This window comes from Alligator sinensis, unplaced genomic scaffold (assembly GCF_000455745.1).
Source record: "Alligator sinensis unplaced genomic scaffold, ASM45574v1 scaffold647_2, whole genome shotgun sequence".
Taxonomy (NCBI): Eukaryota; Metazoa; Chordata; order Crocodylia; family Alligatoridae; genus Alligator; species Alligator sinensis.
The window spans coordinates 1,905,301-1,927,218 of record NW_005841832.1 but is presented as its reverse complement, the minus strand read 5'-3'; the positions used below and the strand labels follow the sequence as shown (position 1 = coordinate 1,927,218).

The 21,918-nt window shown below is 44.8% G+C and overlaps 1 protein-coding gene across 1 annotated transcript in view; it reads left to right on the top strand.

Moving 5' to 3' along the window:
* The window catches only part of RGS5 (regulator of G protein signaling 5), a 60,439-nt gene extending 39,547 nt beyond the window's left edge, over window positions 1-20,892 (top strand). The window contains exons 3-5 of the mRNA XM_006014871.3: window positions 7,188-7,249; window positions 14,166-14,332; window positions 15,802-20,892. Coding sequence (XP_006014933.1) covers window positions 7,188-7,249; window positions 14,166-14,332; window positions 15,802-15,963 — 391 coding nt within the window. The 3' untranslated portion in view covers window positions 15,964-20,892. The remainder of the gene's footprint in view (window positions 1-7,187; window positions 7,250-14,165; window positions 14,333-15,801) is intronic.
* Window positions 20,893-21,918: the final 1,026 nt, after the last annotated feature.

Genomic DNA, 21,918 nt, shown 5'->3' with positions numbered 1-21,918 from the left:
AGTTTCATCTTTTTGAATTTTTTTTTTTTTTTAGAGGGTGGGGGGGGGGGGGGCCCGCTGGGGGGGGGAGGGGAGAGCAGGTGGGGGTTGTGGGGGTGCTCAGGGGGTTGGGGGAGCAGGAAGGGGATGGGTCCTGGTGGGGTTCCCCCCATGGTCCCTTCCCCCTTCTTCAGGCCCCCCACCCCCTACTTACTGGCATGGAGCCGGGTCCAGCTCCCTGTGGCAGCAAAGCTCTCCAAATCTTTTCCAAATCGATTTGGAAAGCTTCAAATCAATTCAGACCTTTTTACTGGTCTCCTGATTCATTTCGGATTCAAAGATTTGGCTGCCGATTCCGGCTGAATCTCCTCCGAATTGAATCAGCACCCGAAGCTTCGCACAGCCCTATTGCATATACTGAGTTCCTTCTTCCTCTAACCCTAGAGAATTTTTGGAGTCATTGCTTTCCCAGATACATTTCCTGCTCCCCCCCTCTCTCCCCCCCCAAAAATCTGTATATATGGCTGGATTACTCCCTAGTTGTAGAACTTTGCATTTTGATTTATTAGAATGCATTTTTGCATGGGACTGGCTTTTACTATTCTGATGACATGATCTAATTCTCCCTAATGTGCCAAACACATGAACAAACAAACAACCCCCCTCTTCCCCCCCCCAAGTCATAAGACTATGGATTGACAAGTAAACCAGATGCGTGTTATGACTGCCCAGACTTCATAACTACTTATAACTCTGCTGCTTGTTGTTTCACCTGTCAATTTTATCAGTAGTGATTTTTACATTTACTTCCAATTGACTTGTGGAAGCAATAGTATTGGGCCTTCTACTGATCCCTGTGGGACTCTACTAGAAGCATAAACTTCCTGATTCCCATATTGACTTACAGAGATATGTCATTCCATTCTTCATCCATTTAATATATTTTACTGATGACATAGAGAGTTATTTTTTCTAATGAGAATGTCATGTGACACTAATTTAAATGATTTACAAGAAGCCATTATATTGACACAGTTATCCTTATGAAACAAATCTGTGCTCTCATAAAAAATGAAATCACATTTCTTTGACAGGATTTCTTTCCCATAAAACAACATTGATTAGCATTAATTATAGCCTCATCCTTTCATTCTTTACTTGTTGAATCGTATATCAGCTTTTCCATTACTGTGGCTGGGATTGATGTCCAGCTGACTGGTGTATAATCAGGCAGGTCACACCACATGTCCTTTGAAATATTGATGCAGTGTCATCCATCTTCCACCCTTCTGGAATGTCAGTGATACTGAAAGATCTATCAAAAATCATTGGGCGAGTGATTTCTTCAGCTAGCTGTTTTAGGATACTTAAGAGCAAGTTGTCCATGCTTGGTGTTGTAAAAATGTTTACCTCTAACAGATGTTGTTTAACATTCTCCTAGGTTTATAATGGATTGGGACATACTTCATCATCCTTACGGGATGTGCACACGTCATCCTGTCACTTTCCAAGTAAAAAATAGAATGATTTATTAAGCACTTCTGCCTCTTCTGCCTCATGATCAATTTTACCACCTTTATGTAATAAGGGGTCTAGTCCATTATTTTTTTCAGTTGTCTCCAGCATACTCCTCCATATTGTATTTGGTTGTCAGCCTTACATGTTTTCCTGAGCTCTATTATCTTTCCTTATCAGTTTTCAGTGCTTTATAACATCTGTTTTATATAGATTTCTATCTGGTTCCCTTATGTTACATTTACTATAACTTGATTAATGTGCAACCTTGTCTGTGCTCCTGGATTTAACTGATCTTTAAAGAAACATTGGGAGCTTTCTCTTATTTTCTGTTATAATACCACAACTGAACAGAACTAGCGTTGTCCTGAGGCCCTGGCTGTGCTTCTCTCTCTACCTGTCTTTATCTCCTGTCTCTGATTACCCATGTTATGCTAAAGGAAGCTCTATTACACAATGAGGCTGGGTGCTTGCAATGTTTCCACTCACATAAAGGAGCTTCATGGCATTGGACTGTTTGAGTTGTGCCCTGGAGGATTTAACTGCCAAATTCTTATGCATCTCTAATACAATAAGCAAATCTTCAAATTTTAGAAGATATTCTCATGAAGAGCCAAAATCACATCTATGACCCATGCCAAGTTCCAAGTCCATAGTAGAGCTTCTCCATGAATTTGTGGGGAGAATTTTTTTCATGCAAGTAAAATAGAATGCCTTCCCACCCTTCTTTTTTGGTTGTCATATCTACCAAAGTGTTTGAATTCAAATTTTCTTCTACAAAATCCAGGCTTGGGGAGGAAATTTTTCCTAGCAGGAAAAATTTCTGTCTGGGGCATAGAAGTGTGGCAAAGTTCTACCTAACTAGGGAGAGGGTCTCCCAACAGGAGATGTCAAATAGGTTTAACCACAGGCAGTGCTGCCCATTCCACTTGTAACAGAAAAAGCAAGAAATCAAGCTGGGTTTGTTATTCAAACAAGCTCCTAAATTGTCCCATCAGTGCTTGCTTATGAGCCTATCCCTTGTGTTTCCCTCTTGTGCTCACCTCTGCAACCTGCTTGTCTACTTTCCAGTTCTGTTTGTGCGCAGGGGAGGAAAAGTGTCTATAGCATGTTGTGCTGTGACCAGGCAACAAACTTGGGAACAATCCCTCCAACTCTGGGAGTTCCCTCCCATCTCTAGAGGGTCTGGGGATATGTTGGGAAACTGGGGAAGGCCAAAGGGTAAAAGAGAGCATGGCTGAGGCTTGCCTGCATTACAACTGTTCTGCAGGGCTACCACTCAGAGGGGCCATTGCAATCACTTCACATGGCCCTCAGAGGGAACAGATTCTCCAGTTTGGAGTATAAAATGATTTCTTGTAGCGTGGAAGGCATTTTTTAATCCTGTGCCTAAGGGCTTTTGAAATCACCTGTTTGGACCAGGAAGGAATTTTTCCCCTTCATGAAGGCTACTGGCTTCTTGGTGGGGCAGAAGAAGAGAACAGGGGTTGGAAATCACCTTCCTCTAAGGTATTAGGATGTTGGCTAAAGCTAATGCCATTCCTTTTTATTTTTCAATGAAGTGCTCTGATGCACCTGCCAGTATTAGAAAATCCAGAGGTTCCTGGACAGAGGGTTTTGCCCTTCTACTCAATCATATCCATTGCTGAATTTGAAATTGTGAAAGAATTTTTCTCAAAGGCCACATTAACATGGGTTGTAGAGTTTTGCATCTTCCTCTGTAGCATGGAACATATTCCTTTTCCTAGGATCTTCTGAACATATGTGAATAACTACTTCTTTGTCATTGCAGTGGCAGGGCATTAGCAGTATCCTCATCAGCCCTGCTGTTACCTACAACATTTTGTAGGGGTGCCTTTGGTGTTCCATGTAATCATAAAAGAGGGTTTGAAGTGATAATTTGGGGATTTCTTGAGTTAACAGTGACCTTCAGACAACTGGATTCAGTGGTCTAGGAGGTCCATTCTGGTGCTAGATTCCTATGTTCTCATCTGCACCCTGAGCACGGCAGCCTCAGGCCTTGTCTGCATCATGGCTGTTCCCAAACACACCTCATCTGTTCACTCCCACACACATGCCTCCAAACCCAGAAGTACATCAGTGCAGCTTCTTCAATGTATCCCACTGCAAATGCAGAGGGATGTCTCTGAACAGCCTGACTGGCATGTTTCTGCACTTGAAGCATGTTGGCAGGAACAGGTAGACAGGGAACGATTGTGGCCAGAGCAGGCTGCCACTATGGCATAGGCATGCCCAGGGATGGTGGAAGCTTCCACCTTGATCCTTGCCCCTTGCTCTGCCCTGGCAGATTGATTCTGACCTATGGAGCATGCTCAAGAAGCAGGATTCACTCCATCATGCTAAATCTGCTGAACTGCTCCAAGCTGCTGCTGCCATTTCACTCTAAGCAAGTGCGCTTCTTAGAACAGCCCCAGCATAGGAAAGAGCTTGTAGAGCCCAGCTATCCTCAATGCTCTGATGATGCTGTGTACCCCAGAGTTCATTCCCTTACCAGAGCAGGGTAAAGCCCTAGACACGGCCGCACATACCACACATCAGGGCTGAGTGGACAGTAAAAAAAATCAGATATAGGCTGGATAACCTGTTTGTAAGATCTGTCTGATGGCAGATCTATCACTGTGCAGTAGCAAATGGAGAATTCTCTCCTATCTGTGCCAGTTAACACAAGGCCAGTGACTCTGAGATGCTGGTTCTTCACAGAGCTGCCATGGACCGGGCAGAAGTGTGTACCAGAGGGATAGGATTAGATATACTCCAGTCCAGGTCAGTGTAACTTGGCTCCAGTTTCTTTGTTTCCAGGAAATTAACCCATCCTATGTTCTACAGGCTGTTCCCTGTGCAGCACAATGTATTTGCTGTACAGATCTTTCAGCCTACTGTGCTGATTTTTCCTTCATTTATAGACATGGGGGAAGGAACGAATCTCTTCAAATGTGAAACCCCAGTGGTACCAAAGGGTATGTCATATTTCATAGATTTCATAGATATTAGGGCTGGAAAGGACCTCGGAAGATCGTTGAGTCCAGCCCTCTGCCCCAGGGGCAGGACGTCAGCTAGTGTTAAAAGATCCCAGCAAGACAGGCATTAAAAGAGTCCAGAGTAGGTGCTTGCACTATTTCAGGAGGAAGTCTATTCCAGGTCTTGGGGGCTCATTTTGTATGATCTTCTAGTGTAATAGGGTTAGTGAAGACTATTTCATTTAGACTTCTGGGCTTTCTAACCTGTATCTGTCACTGACACTTTGCACGATTTTAGGCATGGTTGTTCTGGGTAGTTAAGTATCAGGCTGATGGAGAGGGGCTGTGGAAAGATCTCACAAAGCTAAGTGACAGGGTAAAAAAATGATGCATGAACTTCAGTGTCAACATATACAAGATTATTTTTCCCAATGTACTTTATCTCAATTATACATACTTAGTGCTGGGTACTGGACTAGCTGTTATGACTCAGGAAAGAGACCTTGGAAACATTGTAAAGTTCTCTAATGACATCAGCTCCATGTGCAGCGATGACCAAAATAGGTAATAAAATGTTGGGCATCAGTAAAAAGGGAATTGAAAAACAAAGGGAAAAATGTCACTGTGTCATTATACAAATCCATGGTGCACCCACATTTTGAATGCCGTGTTCAGTTCTGGTCTCTGTATCTCAAAAGGATGTAGAAGAAAAGGTGCAGAGGAGAGCAGCCAAGATGATCAGGGGTATGGAGCAATTGCCATAACAGTAGAAACTAAAAAGGCTAGGATTTCCCAGTTTGGAAAGGAGGAAACTGAGGAGGAAGGTGATGGAGGTCTAGGGCTAGGGACAGACATTACACATAAATTGGTTTAAGTGATCAGAAACTGGTTTAAACCTGTAACAGAACAGATGTTCGGTGCACATAAACCACATTGAAAATACTGTTATCAGTTCCCTAATCAGTGTCCTGCCAGGGCCTGGCCATGCCCCCTCCCCCTCAGCTCAGTAGTGTGCAAGGGAAGGGAGGGCTTCTCTAGCACTCCCCAGCTTCTAGCCTGAGCCACTGCAGACATGTGCTGGCATTTCTGGGATGTCTGTCCGGTTACAAAATTGATTTAGCCTAGCCAGGTAGACTAACCTGTAAAGATTGAAGCAATTCAGGCTCAGGCTTTTTGATAGGCCTGTGAGAAGCGGCTAGCATTTGCTTCGGATTTGGACTCGGCCGATTCAAGGAACAGTGATTCGATTCAGTGATTTGAATCACTGTCCTGATTCAATTCGGCCGAATCTGATTCAGAGATTCAGCAACAGCCCCCACCCTCTCATGGGTGCCCTGCATGGGCCACCTCCGGCCCTTTAAGAAAAAAAAAACCTGAAGAAACCCTGGGACTCACTGCTTCTGCCAGAAGGGGTGATCCCTGCTGCCCCCTGCCACATGGGGGGCTCTCCACGAGCTCCCAAAGCCCATAGGCTGCACTAGGAACAGAGAGTCTCAGTGCTTTTCTTGGCCTTTTTTTTTTAAAGGGCCGGAGCCCTGACAGGTAGGGCACCCATGGGGGGGCTGGAGGAGCATGGGGGGGTCAAGGGGGCTCATGCAGAGCCCCTCATGCAGCGTGGGGCAGCGGGGAGCAATGGGAATCGTCCCCCTGCCCGGCAGCACCTGGTGAGCACTGGGGCTTTTTTTAAAGTACCGAGCTGGGTCAAGTGGAGGCAGCCATGGGAGGGGTGGGGGAGCAGCCGGGGGCTGGGGGAGTGCAGGGTGTTGGGGGGCTGGCAGGGGTCCCCCCATGGTCCCCTCCCCGCTCCCCCCTCCTCCACCTCTCGTACTTACCAGTTCGGTGTGGTTGCAGCTCCCTGCTGCAGCCACTGGGGACTGTCCAAATCATCAAAGTTCTCCTAATCTTTGCCAAAGATTTGGAGAACTTTGAATTGATTTGGACTGGACCTTTTAATCGGTCCCCTGATTCATTTGGATTTTGAGATTCGGTCACCAAATTGGGCTGAATCTCCTCCAAATCGAATCACCACCCAAAGCTTTGCACAGCCCTACTTTTTGAATGTCTGTCCCTAGCCTAGGAGATCATGAAGGATGAAGACAAAGTAAAAAGGGGATTGTTATTTACTAAGTCTCAAAATACTAGAACTAGGAGCCACCCACTAAAATTAGCAGGAGACAGTTTTAAATCTAACAAGAGAAAGTACTTTTTTACACAGTGCATAGTTAACTTGTGGAACACATTACAACAGGAGGTTATAGAGGCAAACAGTATAGCCAGGCTGAGAAAGGGACTAGACAAATTCATGGAGGATAGATCCATTAATAGATATTAAACAGAACATTTAGGCGTGTATTGCCTGGTATCCCTAAACCAATAATGGTGGACACCAGGGCTGGTACGACAGGGGACAGAACACTCTACATATACCTTGTTCGTATGCTCTTCTTCTACAGCATCTACTCCTGCCGGTGTTAGAGACCAGGATGTTCGGCTAGATGGCCTGTTGGTTTCACTCATTAGATTACTTCTTATATTTTTATCAAGTTTCTGAGGGGAAGAGGAAATGCAGAGGATGGTGATATCTCTGAAGACCTCCCAGATCATCCTAATGAGAAGGCACAGGGATGACATTCTCAATACTGAGATTTCCTTGTTTGTGTTTGAAGGAAAAGGTGCTGTGACAGGCCAGTGATCTGTTGTTTTCCTTCCCTTCAGGCCATCGCCAGAGGAGGCTTTACAGTGGCGTGACTCCCTGGAGAAGCTGCTGCAGAATGCTTGTAAGCTCACACTGTCCCAACCATGCAGATTGTTTCCCAGTTATCTAAATTGATGACACCCACGATGAAACCTTGAACAACCACAGGCTGCAGAACACACTACCTACCTCGGGGCAGGCAGGGAGAGGGAAGAAAGGGAAAAGGTGGCAAGGCACAGCAGAGGGAGGGGGCTGTCTACATGCTCTTTGTTCACTCCCAGCCCCAACCCAGCATTCTCTTCCAGTCAGAAAACAGAAGCAATTTGCTGGCTGTGATCTGAAATCAGGCAAACTCCCCCTGAATAGGATGGTTGCTGCAATTGTGTCCTTTGCAAAAGGAAGGAGTGTCCTTGGCTGTAAGAGGTGTGCATCAAGTTTCTCCTCAAGTCTTTACCAGTATTGAGCTCCTTGGCACCACAGTGCTAAGGAAGGTTGGGAGAAGGAAATAGCAAATGTAACAAATGTGTAAATAGACATGAATATTCATGGGATAGAGGACGTTCATTTATGACTCATGGTGCACTGGCCCCTCTAGCGCAGCAGGTGCAAAGCAGCCCATGAATTGCAAATGGTTCCTGCTGAGACAGCAGCAGGAGGTGTGGGCTCCAAAGCCCTGCTTTCACACTGTTTTCCCTCCCCATCCCATTTCTTCAGGATGATTAATGCGGGGTTTCATGAGTCAGAATCCCAGTGAATTCCACACGTGGCCTATGTAAGTCAGGAGGCATCTGAGTCTTCAAGTGTGCTGATTTGGCTGTGGACAGCTCTCCCCAGCTGCAGATCCCCAATTCTTGCAGCTTAGCCCTAGTCCCTTCTGGGTCTGCATATGGAGCCTGCTGCCCTTCCTTTCCTCAGCCCTACTTCTCAGAGATGAATACCCAATCACCTGCCCCTTCTCCTACTGACCCAACATCCTTTGCAGCCTGTATCACTATCCACAGACTGGAGTGTCTAAGGAAAAAAAAAATCAACTGCTCCATTTGACTTTGAACTACTTACTACCTATCTTAATGCACCTCAATACTTGTTGGCTTTGAGGAGAACATGTTGTCCAGAGGGCTGCTGAAGACTCTACCTGAATAAAGAAATTGCACTTAGAGACAGGTAACACAAAAGCACAGCTCATAGCATCCTTCCTGCATGTGAGAGCAGTTCATGCCCTCCTTTGCACAGTAACTCCCTCAGACCTCCAGTCTATATACCTCCTTCAGCTTGTTGCCTTGTATTTCAAGCACCAGCCCATTTTCCAGCTCTTAAAACAAGGAAAGTCTCTCAAGCTCTCATTTTTGCCAACATGTTGCCAAAGGGGGGGGGGGGGGGGGGGGGGGGCAGGATTTCAGCCAACCCAAAATTTCAGTGCCAAAGCTGATCTCTGGGAAAGCAAACTTCTTTGTAGTAGATGGTAAAAGTTTCTAGAACTCCAAGCACCTTACTTTCCCAATGCACACTTGGGCACGTACCATCTCCTCGCTCCCAGACCTCCTTTTCTCTGTACACAGTCTCTGTCAGCATCTCACCTCCTTTTTACCTGGAAGGAGCAAGTCTGAGGTGGGTCTCACAACAGCTTCTGTGGTAAAGACTAATTTAACAAATTGGTGCTTTTAACCTTCTTACCAGGCCCTGTAATTACCTGAACGAAATGACTCTTTCATATGGAGATTACTTCCACCCAGATCTCTAACCAGACAGGAACTGTCAGTGCTTCGGGGAAGTCTTATGGCCTGTATTTTGCAGGAAGTCAGACTAGATGATCTCTGTGGTCCTTTTTGTCTTTTAGTCTATCAATCTATAATCATTGCTTATTGTTTTATTTGTAATATCTTTCAGCTTCCATATTCCTAGCCCCTTGTTCAGCAATGCCTCTTTGATAATACTCTTCAGCTGTTATACCCATTACGCCAGAGAAACAATGTCACCCCCTTGATATTACTACTAAATGTATAGTTCACATTTATATCTACAAATGCAGAAGAAATCCTACACGTTCAAGAGAAGGGTTGGGGTTGGTGGGGAAGGACTCCAGCCCCAACCCTACTCTCCTTGACTGAAATGGGGCCAGGCATTTCAATACAGTGTGTGTAAAGCCAAGTTCAGGTCCAGACCATTATCTGGATGGAAGGAGAGGAAAAGTTTGAAGCATGGGTCACTGATTCTTTACAACGTTTGGCTCCTCTTTCCCCAGCCCTGCGAGCTGGTATCCATTAATCTGGCCCAAACTCTGTTTTTTATCATACACATGTGCCCTTGACTATAAATGTTATGTTGCCTCTTTCTTCCGCTGGCTACTTTCCAGATTTCAAACTGTTTTAGCTGCTTGCAGGCAAGCCCTGGCTGTTGCTCACAAATTAGCACTTGTTTTCCTCCAGTCAGGGTAGAGAGGCCCATCTGGGGCAGGGGGGGCATTCCTCTAGCAGAATCACTGTTAGCCTTTCTCAGGGGTTTCTGTCGGCCTTTTCTAGCTTCTGACTTGTGTTAAAGACACAGACAGCTGTGAAGTGCTGGGGCCTGTCTGAGTCACTCCACAGCCAGGAACTAAACTTACGCCTTTTCCTTTTTCTTGTCTTGAAAACAAATTTGCAACTTATGGATGATAGTGGTTTTTACAGATGCTCTCTTGAGGAGTTCAAGGCCTCTTTCTGTGGCTGAGCGGGATGAGGTTTGCTGGTAAAACCTCCATCAGGTTGCATCTGCATCTCTAACCGGGATCCTGGGACTTGCAGCTAGAAGTCATACGGGTGAGGTAAAAGAGGAACTGTCTCTGGGGCAATGTGGTAGGAGCTGCCATCAGAGTCATGTACTCACTCTCATGTAGGCTCACTCGCAGTCAGATGCTTTCTACACACTGATACACACAAACACATGCAGGCATGCACAGCCTCTGTGCCCCATCGATTGCTGCATCTCTTGGTGGGAACAAGTAGTGATGTCTCCAACAGACCCATTGACACTAGGGACTGTGTTGGCCAGTGCTTCCAGTGACTGCTTTAAGATCAGCTATTCCAGTGCACCCACACATGTTACCCTGAATTCTTTGTGTGCCAGGCCAGAAGATAGATCACTTGTCAGAAGGGAGCTAACCAATATCCTCAAGTCTCCAGGCCAGATTGGTCAAGGCTACCAGATTGTAGCTCATGCTGACTGCAATGGTATTGTAGCTTGGGAGGAGACTGGTAGATACTGATAGCCAGCCTTCCCTCGCCTCCTCTCTCCTTTGTGCTCCTGGCCCCTGGCTCCTGCATCCTGCCAGCTCCATGAAAGTTGCCTGGGTCCCTCATTACCCTGAATAAACACAGACATCCTGGCCTTTCTCTCAAGAGCAAAGACCTCTTGGAGATAATGTAGCAGTCAGTGAATTAATATAGCTGTGATGGGAACTGACATTCTTCCAAGAAGGTGCGAGTCCTTGCTCTCTGCTGTGAGATGCTCACAACTGGTGTCTGAGATTAGAAGTTGCTTTGTTCAAAGCCCTGTAAAAAAGGGTGCCAGATATGTGGATAAGGAATGGCGTGCCCCTACTCCACAGCCTCTTAACCCCAAGGCTGTGAGCTCATCTAACACCGTGTACCAGACTGTGTAGGTGACTGGTACATGGAGTTAAGGAAGCTGTAGAAAGTCTCTGCTCTGCCTTACAGAAGCCTTTCACTCCGCTACACTGCTCTGTGCTGTATGCAGAAGAGCAGAGCTCCCAAAAGGTGCTCAGAAGGTGCTCTCATTCCCCCACAGTGAAGGAAGCCTCTCCCATGGTCTGTTGGAAGTGGCCAGCACTCTTACTTGGAGCTCAGAGGCATCCGGCAGCACACAGCTGGCATGGCGTTGCCTGGCTCCTAGTTCCTGTGTGTCCAGGCCATTCTCTGTGGGCCTCCTGCTCATAGCTGTGAAGTGGGGGAGGGTGTGAGAGTGAAGTAAGTTGAGAGCCAGAAGCTATGCAGGCTATTGAGGGCCAGGAGCAGGAAGGGGAGAGGAGACTGAAACACCTCACTTAGCACTCTCTCGTTCAGACACGAGGGACTCTGGGGACCGTCTTGAGTCTCCACTTGTGATGAGCAATATGGCCTTTCTGCTTTTAATACCTGTGAATGCTATAATGTCACACACAAGCTAGCCATGCTTTCTTTACCATGGGCATGTCTACACATGCAATTAATGCTCCTGAATTTCCTAGACAGAAAATTCAGGGTTATTACTGTGCTCCCTGGCACCTGTCTACACACATGCCCCCATTGGGAGCAAATTGAACCTGACAGGAATAGCCCAGTCCAGGGCAGCTGATGCCCTGCTCTTCCTGACTGCAGCAGCCAGAAGGAGCTCCAGGGTCCCCCAGGTGCCAGCCCTGGGCTGGCAGGGGATGGGGCTTAGCCCTGAGCTCCAGAGGGCAGAGGAGCTGTCCTGGCTTGGTAGGCAGCTCCGTCCCAGTCAGAAGGAGATCAGGCTGGTTTCAAGCCTGGAGGGAAAGTGGCGGGAGGGAGCTGTCCTGGCTGGGAGAGCTGTCCCAGCTGCTGGGCAGATGCCTGCCAGCCATGTGGAGATTGGGACCCATCCTGATCTGCACATGATGGGGAGGCAGCTGCCTGGCAGTCAAGACAATTCTCCCAGCCACATGGAGATCAGGGCAGGTCTCGACCTCCACATGGCTGGCAGGCAACATCCTGTGAGCCAGAACAACTCTCCCCACCCCCTGTGGCCTCCTGCTGCCTAGGCTGACCAGAAGCAAATTGCTCCCAGTCAGTGATTACATGTGCAGTACAAGACATTAGTTAATTCTCCATTTTTCAAGTACCGGTATCTATCTAGAAAACAGCATGTTAAATTAATCTACTGCACAGTAATTGCTGCATATGTGTAGACAGTTATGCTTTACTGCACATTAGATTAGTCTAATGTGCAGTAAAGCATCTCAGACAAGGTTCTTTGGGTAAATCTGATATCTTTTAAACCAACTCAAATAGTTAGAAAAAATTCTTCATTGCAAGTTTCTGGGCACAAACACCCTTCATCAGGCTGAGGAAGCATCTGCAGTTGGTCTGTGCTTTTCCTCGATGGATGCATCTCATCTCATGTCAATGTACCCAGTGATGTGGAACTTTCTCTTTTTCAAGGATTTTACATTTTAAATATTCACACAGGATGTTCTGCACAGAAGTAATTACAGTTAAGGCAGCAATGGGGCCAGTTGTTGGGCAGGAGAAAAAACCATGGAGGAAATGCCTCAGCCCTTGACCAGATGAGTATGCTTCCCAACACAGTGCACTGACTGTGACCCCTGCTTCCTGCAGCGTCCCAAAATACATTTCTAGCATCCAGATATCTGTCAATCCAGTTGCCTGTAGACACAGCACTGGGCATTGCAGTTAAAAATAAAAGGCATGGATGTTAATGTTTCCAGCAGGAGTTTGTTTACTTAATTCCTTGCTGCAGCAACCCCAGGCCTTCTTCTAATGCCCAGCATGCAGCTAGAGAGTGTCAGATTGACCCAGATAGCAGAACAATTGGCAAGGAAAAAGTAAAATAATCCCATATGTGGCTAGACTAAACAGTGACCCCCACAAGGGCACTATCCAAAAGTGGCAGGATTTCAAGTGCCAGGACCAAAGTACTGAAAAAAAAATGTGGGGATGCTACAAGGGAAAAGGGTCAGAGCAATAGCACTGCCAGCTATGGGACTTGAGAAAGACTCCTTAGGACCTTCCACCCTGCCCCTCTGAAAACACACAGTCCTTGTGTGGTTATTTCATGCACCCACTGCACTCACTACAACTAACAGCAAACTGTGAAGCAGCCCGTCAGGAAAGAAGCCCCATTGTGCTGGGCACTGTACAGCATAAATGAGGGAGAATCCCTGCCCTTTCAGGCAGAAATGCAGCCAGGCTGAGGGCCACTTCTATCATAGAAAAACTTTTCTACTTCAGGCTTTTTTGCTTCTTGCTTTCTTTCCTTGTTTCACTTCCATTGCTCCATGTATTCCTCTTCTGCCATGTTTCTTATCATGTTCTAGGTGTTTCAGTCTCCCCTCGAACTCATATCCAAATGCTGTGTACAACTGAGCTCTCCCGCTCTTCATCCCTCTTTTCCCCAATGTGGTTTTTCCTCCTTCCCCAAGTTTCCACTGTCTGTCCTATGTTCTCAGCCTCTCTCAACCTCTCTCTCTGCCCCCTTCCCACCCTCTGCTTCTCCTTATTCCCAATCTCCCAGTGCTGTCCCCATCACCATCATAATGTCCTACCTCTTCCATGAAACTCACCCGCATATTCCTTCCCTGTCCATAAAGTCACACTCACTCACCCCCATTCCATACCCTGTCAGACATAATACTGCCTTTCCCTCTGAGTCAGGCAAATAAACACATGCCCTCTCTGCCCTCTCCCCAGTTCATTAATATATTCATATTTCTTCCTCTAAACCTACTTAAAAGCCATTTCAGTACATCCATGGGCTAGATCAAGTGAGATATGCCAGTTAAGATCTGGGTTCACATGTGAAATCTCCCCATGAATTAATACATCCAGATGAGCTATCATCATCACTGATACAATCATTTCAAATCCAGCTGTGCAAGCCAAGTAATGCTCACCTGTTGAACTGCCAAATGTGACTGGTGGAAGAAAAGCTACTTTGTGAGGTGGCATCTGTTGTTGCATTTAATGTTCAGAGGACTTGACTCTAACCTTCTCCTGGCTCCTGATTCAATGATCACCCACAGCATCACAGCTGAAGTGGGTGCATTGTGCAATGCATTGTTTGGCCCCCTAATGTAATATGACATGGTGATATGGTCCTCCCTCAACCTCTGCCCCGTGTTGAAGCAAATACCTAGGACTCCTGTTTACTCTTTCACTCACAGACTACCCTCCCTACCCCACCCCCAAATTCTTTCTCCCCACTGATTCCCACTAGACAGGAATGCATTTGGAAAAGGTCTTCTTACTTCTTTCCCTGTGTAGATGGCCTTGCCAGCTTCAGGAGCTTCCTGAGATCTGAGTTCAGTGAGGAGAACATTGAGTTCTGGATTGCATGTGAGGATTATAAGAGAACCAGGTCACCTGCCAAGATGGCTGAGAAGGCCAAGAAAATTTACGAGGAGTTCATCCAGATTGAGGCGCCCAAAGAGGTCAGTCTGGGAGGAGGGAGGTTTTTACATGGGATTGTCAAGGTGAGGATCTTGGACTCCTGGGGCTTCTATAGATGTGCAGCGAGGCTGCTCTGATGTGCTGTAAATCCAGCACATCAGAGCAGACTCAGTTAATCGAGTCTGCTGGGGCATGGAAATTAACATGCTCCAACAGCCTCCTGCATCACATGTATCAGCATTCCCATGCTGAAAAAAAGCAGTGAAGTGCTTTGAACTAAAGCTGGTTCGATTAGCTTTAGTTCAAAGTGCCCTGCCACCATTTTTCAGCACGGGGACGCTGATACATTTGATGCTCAGGTGCTTTTAATTTATGTGGCTTGCTAATTACAGTGTGTCCATCCTGCCCCCCCAACCTTCTCCCACACCCCAAGAACATCTATAAATACCCCTGGAGTGAGAGTTGATGGCATTAATTCAAGGGCGCCTATGCTTCACTGAATCAAAAGCCATGTTGGCTCTTGTTGTCCTACAAATGAGCAAAAACTTGGGCAGATCCCAGACACACCTGTTTTGAAAGAGGAGGGGTGGCTAGTGGAAATTGCCTCCTTCTTTCCATCATTGCCACAAACATGCACTTATGGCTATCCAAAAGGCTGCTGCCAAACTCCTCTCCTAGCTCATCTTTACTCTTTGCATCACTTGACCATTATCCCCTTCTCTACCCAACAACACAAAGTTCTTTTCTGCTGGTATCCTCTACCACTTAACTCCCGCTGAGGGAAGGAGCAGATAAAATGGGCAAGAGTGGTAGTGATAGATGAGCTCAGTGATCTGTCAGTGAGGATTCTTGAGAGATGTGCCCAGTCTCCCTCCTCCCTCCTAAACCAGTACAGCCCATAGCTGTTGAGATAGGGTGATGATAAGTTGAGTCACCACTGATGTCACAATAGACCCACTTAAGTTACCTCTGCCTGTCTGTCACCCATGTTCTCATAACAGTTAGATGAATCAGTCACTGATACCAATTCAATTTCTTCAGGCAGGCCCTGTCTACAAGATTTTGAAGAAGTTGACAGTATAGAGAATGTTAAGCGTCTGTGTTATTCCGTTATTAAGGTTGTTTGGGACAAAATAAAGACTGACCCAGAAGCAAGTTTTTTGAAGGTCCCAACTTTTTTATTAAATTCACAAAATATTTAATGGATGTATAGGTACATCCTCAGAAAATGTACTCAGTGCCAAAGAGTACGTTTTTTCGATTTGGGGAAGATGCACTGTCTTCCTCAAACAGATCAAAGAGGTGAACCCTGCAGTAGCTGCAAAATGAAATGTGGCCTGAATGGTGGAGTCATCATTAACAGGCTTCATAATGTTAAATTAACCTGGCTTTTATCACTTGACATAAGCTTTGCATGGTTGTGGGGGAATGGAATTACCCAGCCAGCCCCTAGACTCTCAAGGCCAAGCTACCATCCTGTTTAACTTTCCTGTTGTTTCCCCCATCACAGGTGAATATTGACCATTTCACCAAAGGTATAACCATGAAGAACTTGGTGGAGCCATCAATGAGCAGCTTTGATGTGGCTCAGAAGAGGATTTTTGCCCTGATGGAGAAGGACTCCCTGCCCAGATTTTTGCGGTCTGAGTTTTATCAGGAGTTAATCAAGTAACAATGTAGTCTGGCTGTGCAAGGCATCCCCTGCAAGACACTTCCTGTAAGCAGTGCTACTGCTCCTTCCCAATAACCCTGCCTTTATTCTTTAGCAGCTTTTACTTAGCAATACCAACCTAAGAAAATATTCAGGCATGTTGCTAAATTTCTCTCATGTTGTTTTGGAGTCACATTGTACCCAATGTCTCCTTTGGTTTTTTTTTCCAGTCTCTTTCTTTCTCTGCTCCTCTACCAATATCCCTATTATGAAAATACCGGATAATTTTACCCATTGTTTTTTAGACTGGAGGGTACTGAGGCTCCATCAATAGCCACCTAGGACCCTGGAAGATATACCCAATTTGCATAAAATCAATTAGATGAGCAGGGTGTTCAGAGTGACTGTGTTTAAAGATCAACCAGTGACTCTGAAACTCTTCTTATCCACTGCCTTGGTCTGAGAAACCTGAATTCAGATGAACTCAGATGAGCTTCAGGAAAATATCCACACTTCAGATACTTATCCCAGCCAAATCATATTCCCAAGCCTCCCAGACTAAGTCAGTTCTCTTATCCTCAGTTGCCTGCCAGGTGTCACTGATTTTATGCCCTTATTGTGAACAACTGAATGAATTGCACAAACAAAATGGCATGAAAGATTGTAAGAGTCTATTTAAGATGCTACGTGTCTTCTCTAGTGAAGGCATACATCACTGTAGTGATACTCCTATGAGTGCTCACACTTCGTAGTACTGGGAAAGTCTGTCTCTAAAAGGGTGTGAGGTTGAAGGCTGAATGAAAGCTTCCAAGGGGCTTCTGACACATTTGCTTGACCTGTCTGAGCAACACACTGTAATCCACTTTGTAACCATTTGGTGACATGATTGACTCTAAGAGTATTTTGTGATTGCAAAAACATGGTTAATATATGGCTAGTAACCATGACAGCACCTATGACTCACTATTGCCCATGATCAAGGCTGCCACAGGCTGTCTTCCTATAGCTTGTGAGACCCGCTGTTAGTTTGCAAGGTGGATTCCCAGCTGCGTTCCATACAACTGGTCTGGCTGGTGCTCCCTCCTTCCTCCATGCTTTCGAAGAAGTAACATTGCCCCATTAGTTGGTGAGGATCCTCTTTGTGCGTGGCTTCTGAACATATGGTCCTTAGTGGAGGTAAGGTACGATTTTCTCAGCATGCCCTGATACGCTCATGGCGAGACAGCCTGCTAGGTGTAAACATGCCAACCCAATTGACACAAGGTTCCCTTGTAAAAAGAGCCTCTGTTTGGACAGATGACTGTGAGAAACTGGTAACAAAATATGATTACATTTGTACTGCAAATGGAGGCCAAGTATAAGCTTCAAGATTGCTCTTTGCAAACTGTAGTGCAAAACTTAGCAATTCACAAGGTGAGAGCCAAGCCAATGTGAATAATAGGACCTTCAAAACACATTCTTTGCTTAAGCTTGACTGTAAAAAAAATAATTCTTATTTTGAGCTGGAGACAGCAAAATGGATAAAGCAAGACTGGTGTATTCCAAACACTGTGATTGTTCAGCAACCCTGATGTCTATCCAATCCAAATGCCTGCATTAGATTAACTGAATTTATTTTTTCTGTGGCATAGAAATGCCCACAATGCCTATGCACAGCCTTAAACAATGCTACTGAGGTGTTTAGAGGTGTGTTTGAACTCTTCATTGTGGATATCTTGGTGGTAACATCCCGTTCCATTCATTTCTCTCTGTAGTAAGCATGCCAAAGTGATATTTCTGCACAAACCAAAGGGTGAAAAAATTGATTAGAAGAGGAAGAACTTGTCAAAAAATTGCTAATTGAAACTGTTGGGGTCAGTTGCCAAGAGCTGACCATAACGGAAAGAAAGTATTGGAAAGATGAGAAATAAAACCATGTGTTCTTCAACAGACAGAAAACACTGCCTAATTTTGTACAACCCATTTCCATTTCTCCAGTCTTCACGTCCTGTCTGTAAAATATCTGCATATTCCTATTGCTGTCTGAGCTCCTGTCTGAGGGGAGGGAGGGGGAGTAGTAGGATATGCGGGACTGCTTCTGAAGGGTGCCAAACTTTTATTTCTTTTTAGAAGTCTTTGGCAGTTCCTTGCAGTCAAGGATGATTGTACATTATAGTTAACATGCAACAGCATTTTTCATTTATGCCATTGATTTAAATCTAAGCCAACTTAGTAATGACCAGAAGTCAATCACCATCTAAAGGTTGTTTGGTAGCTGACTTGAAAGAATGTCTGGGATCTCAGCCCAGGATCAAGTTGATCAGTGCTTGATGCCAGCATAACTGACAGTAATTAGTCCCATTGGTAGAAAAGCCAATGACCTTTGGCTTTTGACAGCAAACTTCAAGGGGTGGTTTCCCAAGTCTTGGTTGGCATGTGCAACATAGGGGAAGCCTGTGATGCCAGTAGTTGTAGTAAGTCTGTTCACTAGATCAGTCTCCACAGCTGACAATCCAGGGTATACATTGAAAAGATCAGCTGTTAAAGTCTCAGCAGTCTGTTCAAACTGGCCACCCAGACCGAGATTCCAAAGCTAGACAGCCAAATCGTGATGGACTGTGTGTCAAAGCAGCCAAATAAACAATGAGTCTGCAAACCTTTTCAAAATGTGTCTAAACTGATCAAAAACCCAGCCACCCCAAATATTTGCCTGCTGTTTCCATGGTGACAGAATAAAAATACATGTGCAACAGTAAGAAGTGGACTGTTCTTTCCAGAAAAACAAAAAACAATAACAACAAAAAACAGAACGTACTGGGTTCATCCATTTATTTTTCTTTCCCTTAGCAAATTGCCTGGGAAAGTTGGAGTCTTAATAGAGGGGACACTAGCGTGCTTATTATTTTTCCCGTGTGAGAAAATAACCCCTTCTGTGAGTCAACCTGGGATGTGGCACAATGACAATACCAAACAATAGCAGGGGACTCAAGCAAATTCTTCCTGCCCCTTCTTGAGAAATGGAAAGTTTAGCCGAGAAAATACCTAGCTTTTTGCTGGCTGGATTTGATGGGAAATGGGCCAAGGATAGAACTGAGTAAGACCAAGAGAGAAGAAACTTGTTCAGCAGTTAGACTATAGGATAAACATGCAGCCAGTGGGCCAGTTTCATCTAAATCTAGTGTCATAAGTAGTGCTAGATAAGCCATAACAGAAGCGCTCATGGCATGGCCCTGTCAGATTCCAATGAATCTGCGACTTCTGCTAAATACTTTGTCATGAAGAGATGAAAAAGGAAGTGGTGTTAGATCAATTTAGTGTAGATTTCATAGATTTCTTTGCCTAGGTCAAATACAATTTCTATGTGCCCAAAATAAATATATCTTTGATAGCATGAGGACAGTAAAGGGATGTGTTGTGTGACCTAATGTTGGAATGTAGTTGATAGCCTACACATCGCTGAATTTCATCACAACCTGCTCAAATCATACCATGATTTGTGATCTCACAACCTGCAGTGGTATAAGGGTAGTCAGTATTCAGGTTGGTTTTGAATCTGTCTTGACATCTGGTCTATTAGAAAACTCTCTGATTCTATTCCTGGGCTTCCATTTCTCTTCAGATACATATTTTAAAGTGAGTCCTGATTTAACTATATCATTTGACCTAAGAAGCACTGGGGATCTCTTTAAGAGTTGTGTTTGTGTAGAATTTTCACTTGATTAATTACTCTGGCATGCAAACCACCAGAAACCTGATCATGAACTCCTCGGATGAGTGAGCTAAGAATCCTGAAACATGAGAAACATCTGCTATGGGACTAATACTTTGTGTCATGTTTCTGATAACAAATATTTCATATACTCATACATTATTAAATGTTATATGTAGTTTAACCATAGACACATTATATATTCCTGTATTCCTATATACATATTTTATACCTATATTTACAGTATCAGTTTCACTGTAGTGGATAGTGAGTGAATCAGAACATATCATTTGAACTCTTAACAACCTGATTGTTCATTTTTGACAGTTGCCCATTGTCTATCATGGGCATGGGCAATGAATAGATGTAGGGTGACTTTAGGTATTTGGTTGAGCTAAAAATACACCTTTCCCAAGCATAATAATGAAAGTGTATCTCTATGAACATCACAAAAAGCATTCTCCTTCCTTTTTTCCCCTCAATATCTGTTCCTTTACACTGTGTTATTACATGACATTTTTTTTATAGGCACCATGTCTGTTAGTGTTAGAAAAGATAATAATAACGGTGTGTTACATTAAGGATTGTGCAGTGGCCAGTTACATCTCCCTGAAATGTCATGGGTTGTGTACACTGGTTTCATTTGAGGCCAGTGGTTCCAGATTACTGACAATAGAATTACTAAAGTTCAACAGTCGTTTCACTGGGGGGGGGGTCACGCTCTCATTCCTATTGTTTTCCATCCCCTCTTTGTGGTTTTTTGTTGTGTCCATTTGGTCCAGGGACATGCACTCTTGCACCCCTTGAATACTACATTGTGTTACGTCCTGTGACTGATTCCATCATGGCAGTGCTAGTAACTATCCTGGGCTGGCTTTGAAAATACCACCATGTATCTTGGAGACTAATGAAGACCATAAAAGAATCATTAGCACTTCCTTCCATGCACTAAAGAACTTAAACCTGATACCTTTGAGCGAAACTCTTCTCCAAGATCCAAAAAACTGTTTTTGTCCTTGACACATTTTGTCCTTAAACTTAACTGTTAAAGGCTTGGCTCTGTAGGGAATTGATTAGTTCCCAGACTTGGCCTGCTACTTTTAAGCTTCAGTTCTCCCATGTGCTTACCAAGAGAAGTATTTTGATTGCAGGGCAGGTGTAACCTGGGCCACTGTGCATTAAAGAGCAAGTCCAGGTTTTGTTCTGTTAGCAACGTGCATGTAACATTCAATATAACCAGTACATAAATGTATTACCACTGATATGTTAATGGACTATTTATTTACCTGTTCTCTTTATGACTGAGGTCTGGTGTCCTTCTTAGTTTCAACAGTGCATTTCCTGAGACTTGAAAAAGGTAAATGAATAAGAGTATGGTAAGAAAGGAGAATGTCAACAAGGTGATAAGGGTCACCTCTTGCTTCAGGGCCTCAACTAGTCACCAGCCAAGGTCAGGAAGGAATATTTTCCCTCTTCCCTGTTGGCTGAATGAGTCTTGGGGATCCTTGCTTTTCTCTTCAGTATCAGATATTGGCCAGAGCTGGAGACAGGGTCTTGGACCAAATTTACCAATGGTCTTTGAATCTTAGTCACAAGGTTCTTGCCGCATCTGATACTAAGAAGGGATCTTCTTCTGGGTCAGAAGATTCTCCTGCTGCTACAGCAATGAGCAGGATCACTCACTGGATCTTCTGCTTGGGTCTCAGCTGACAGTACTTTGCCATTTCATGAATGGGCCTAGAAAGGGCCAGAGAACCTTTCCCTAAATGAAGGTCTTGACTGTTGGGCAAATTTGATAAACAAATGGAGCTGGTGCACACCAACCCCACGGGGACAACGAAGGCTGTTCAACTCTGAAAGCAGGTCTTTGGGCCCACTGCAAAAGACAAATCTGTTCAAGAGCTGCCAAGGTGACTAAAAAGTACCCATCCACAAGAACCACAGATGCTAAAAGGAATGGAGGTAGGAGAACATGAGGTCAGGAACATATCTCCTGAGCCACAGCTCAGCACCTAGGAAGTGGGTGATAAATGGCACGTGTAAATGTTTAGATCATTGGGTGCACATAACTTTCACCCAAGACTTCTTAAAGAGCTAGCCTGGGATGTCTGGACCATTTAGGTTAATTTTTGGAGCTGGATCTTAGAAAACTGGGGATATTCTAGGGATCCAGAAGAAAGCTAACGTTTAAAAATACAACATAGGTAAGTACTGAGTTATTAGAGGGACTTCAATCCCAGGCAAAACAGTGGAACATCTAATAATAGAGGCACTCAAAAGAACTAAAA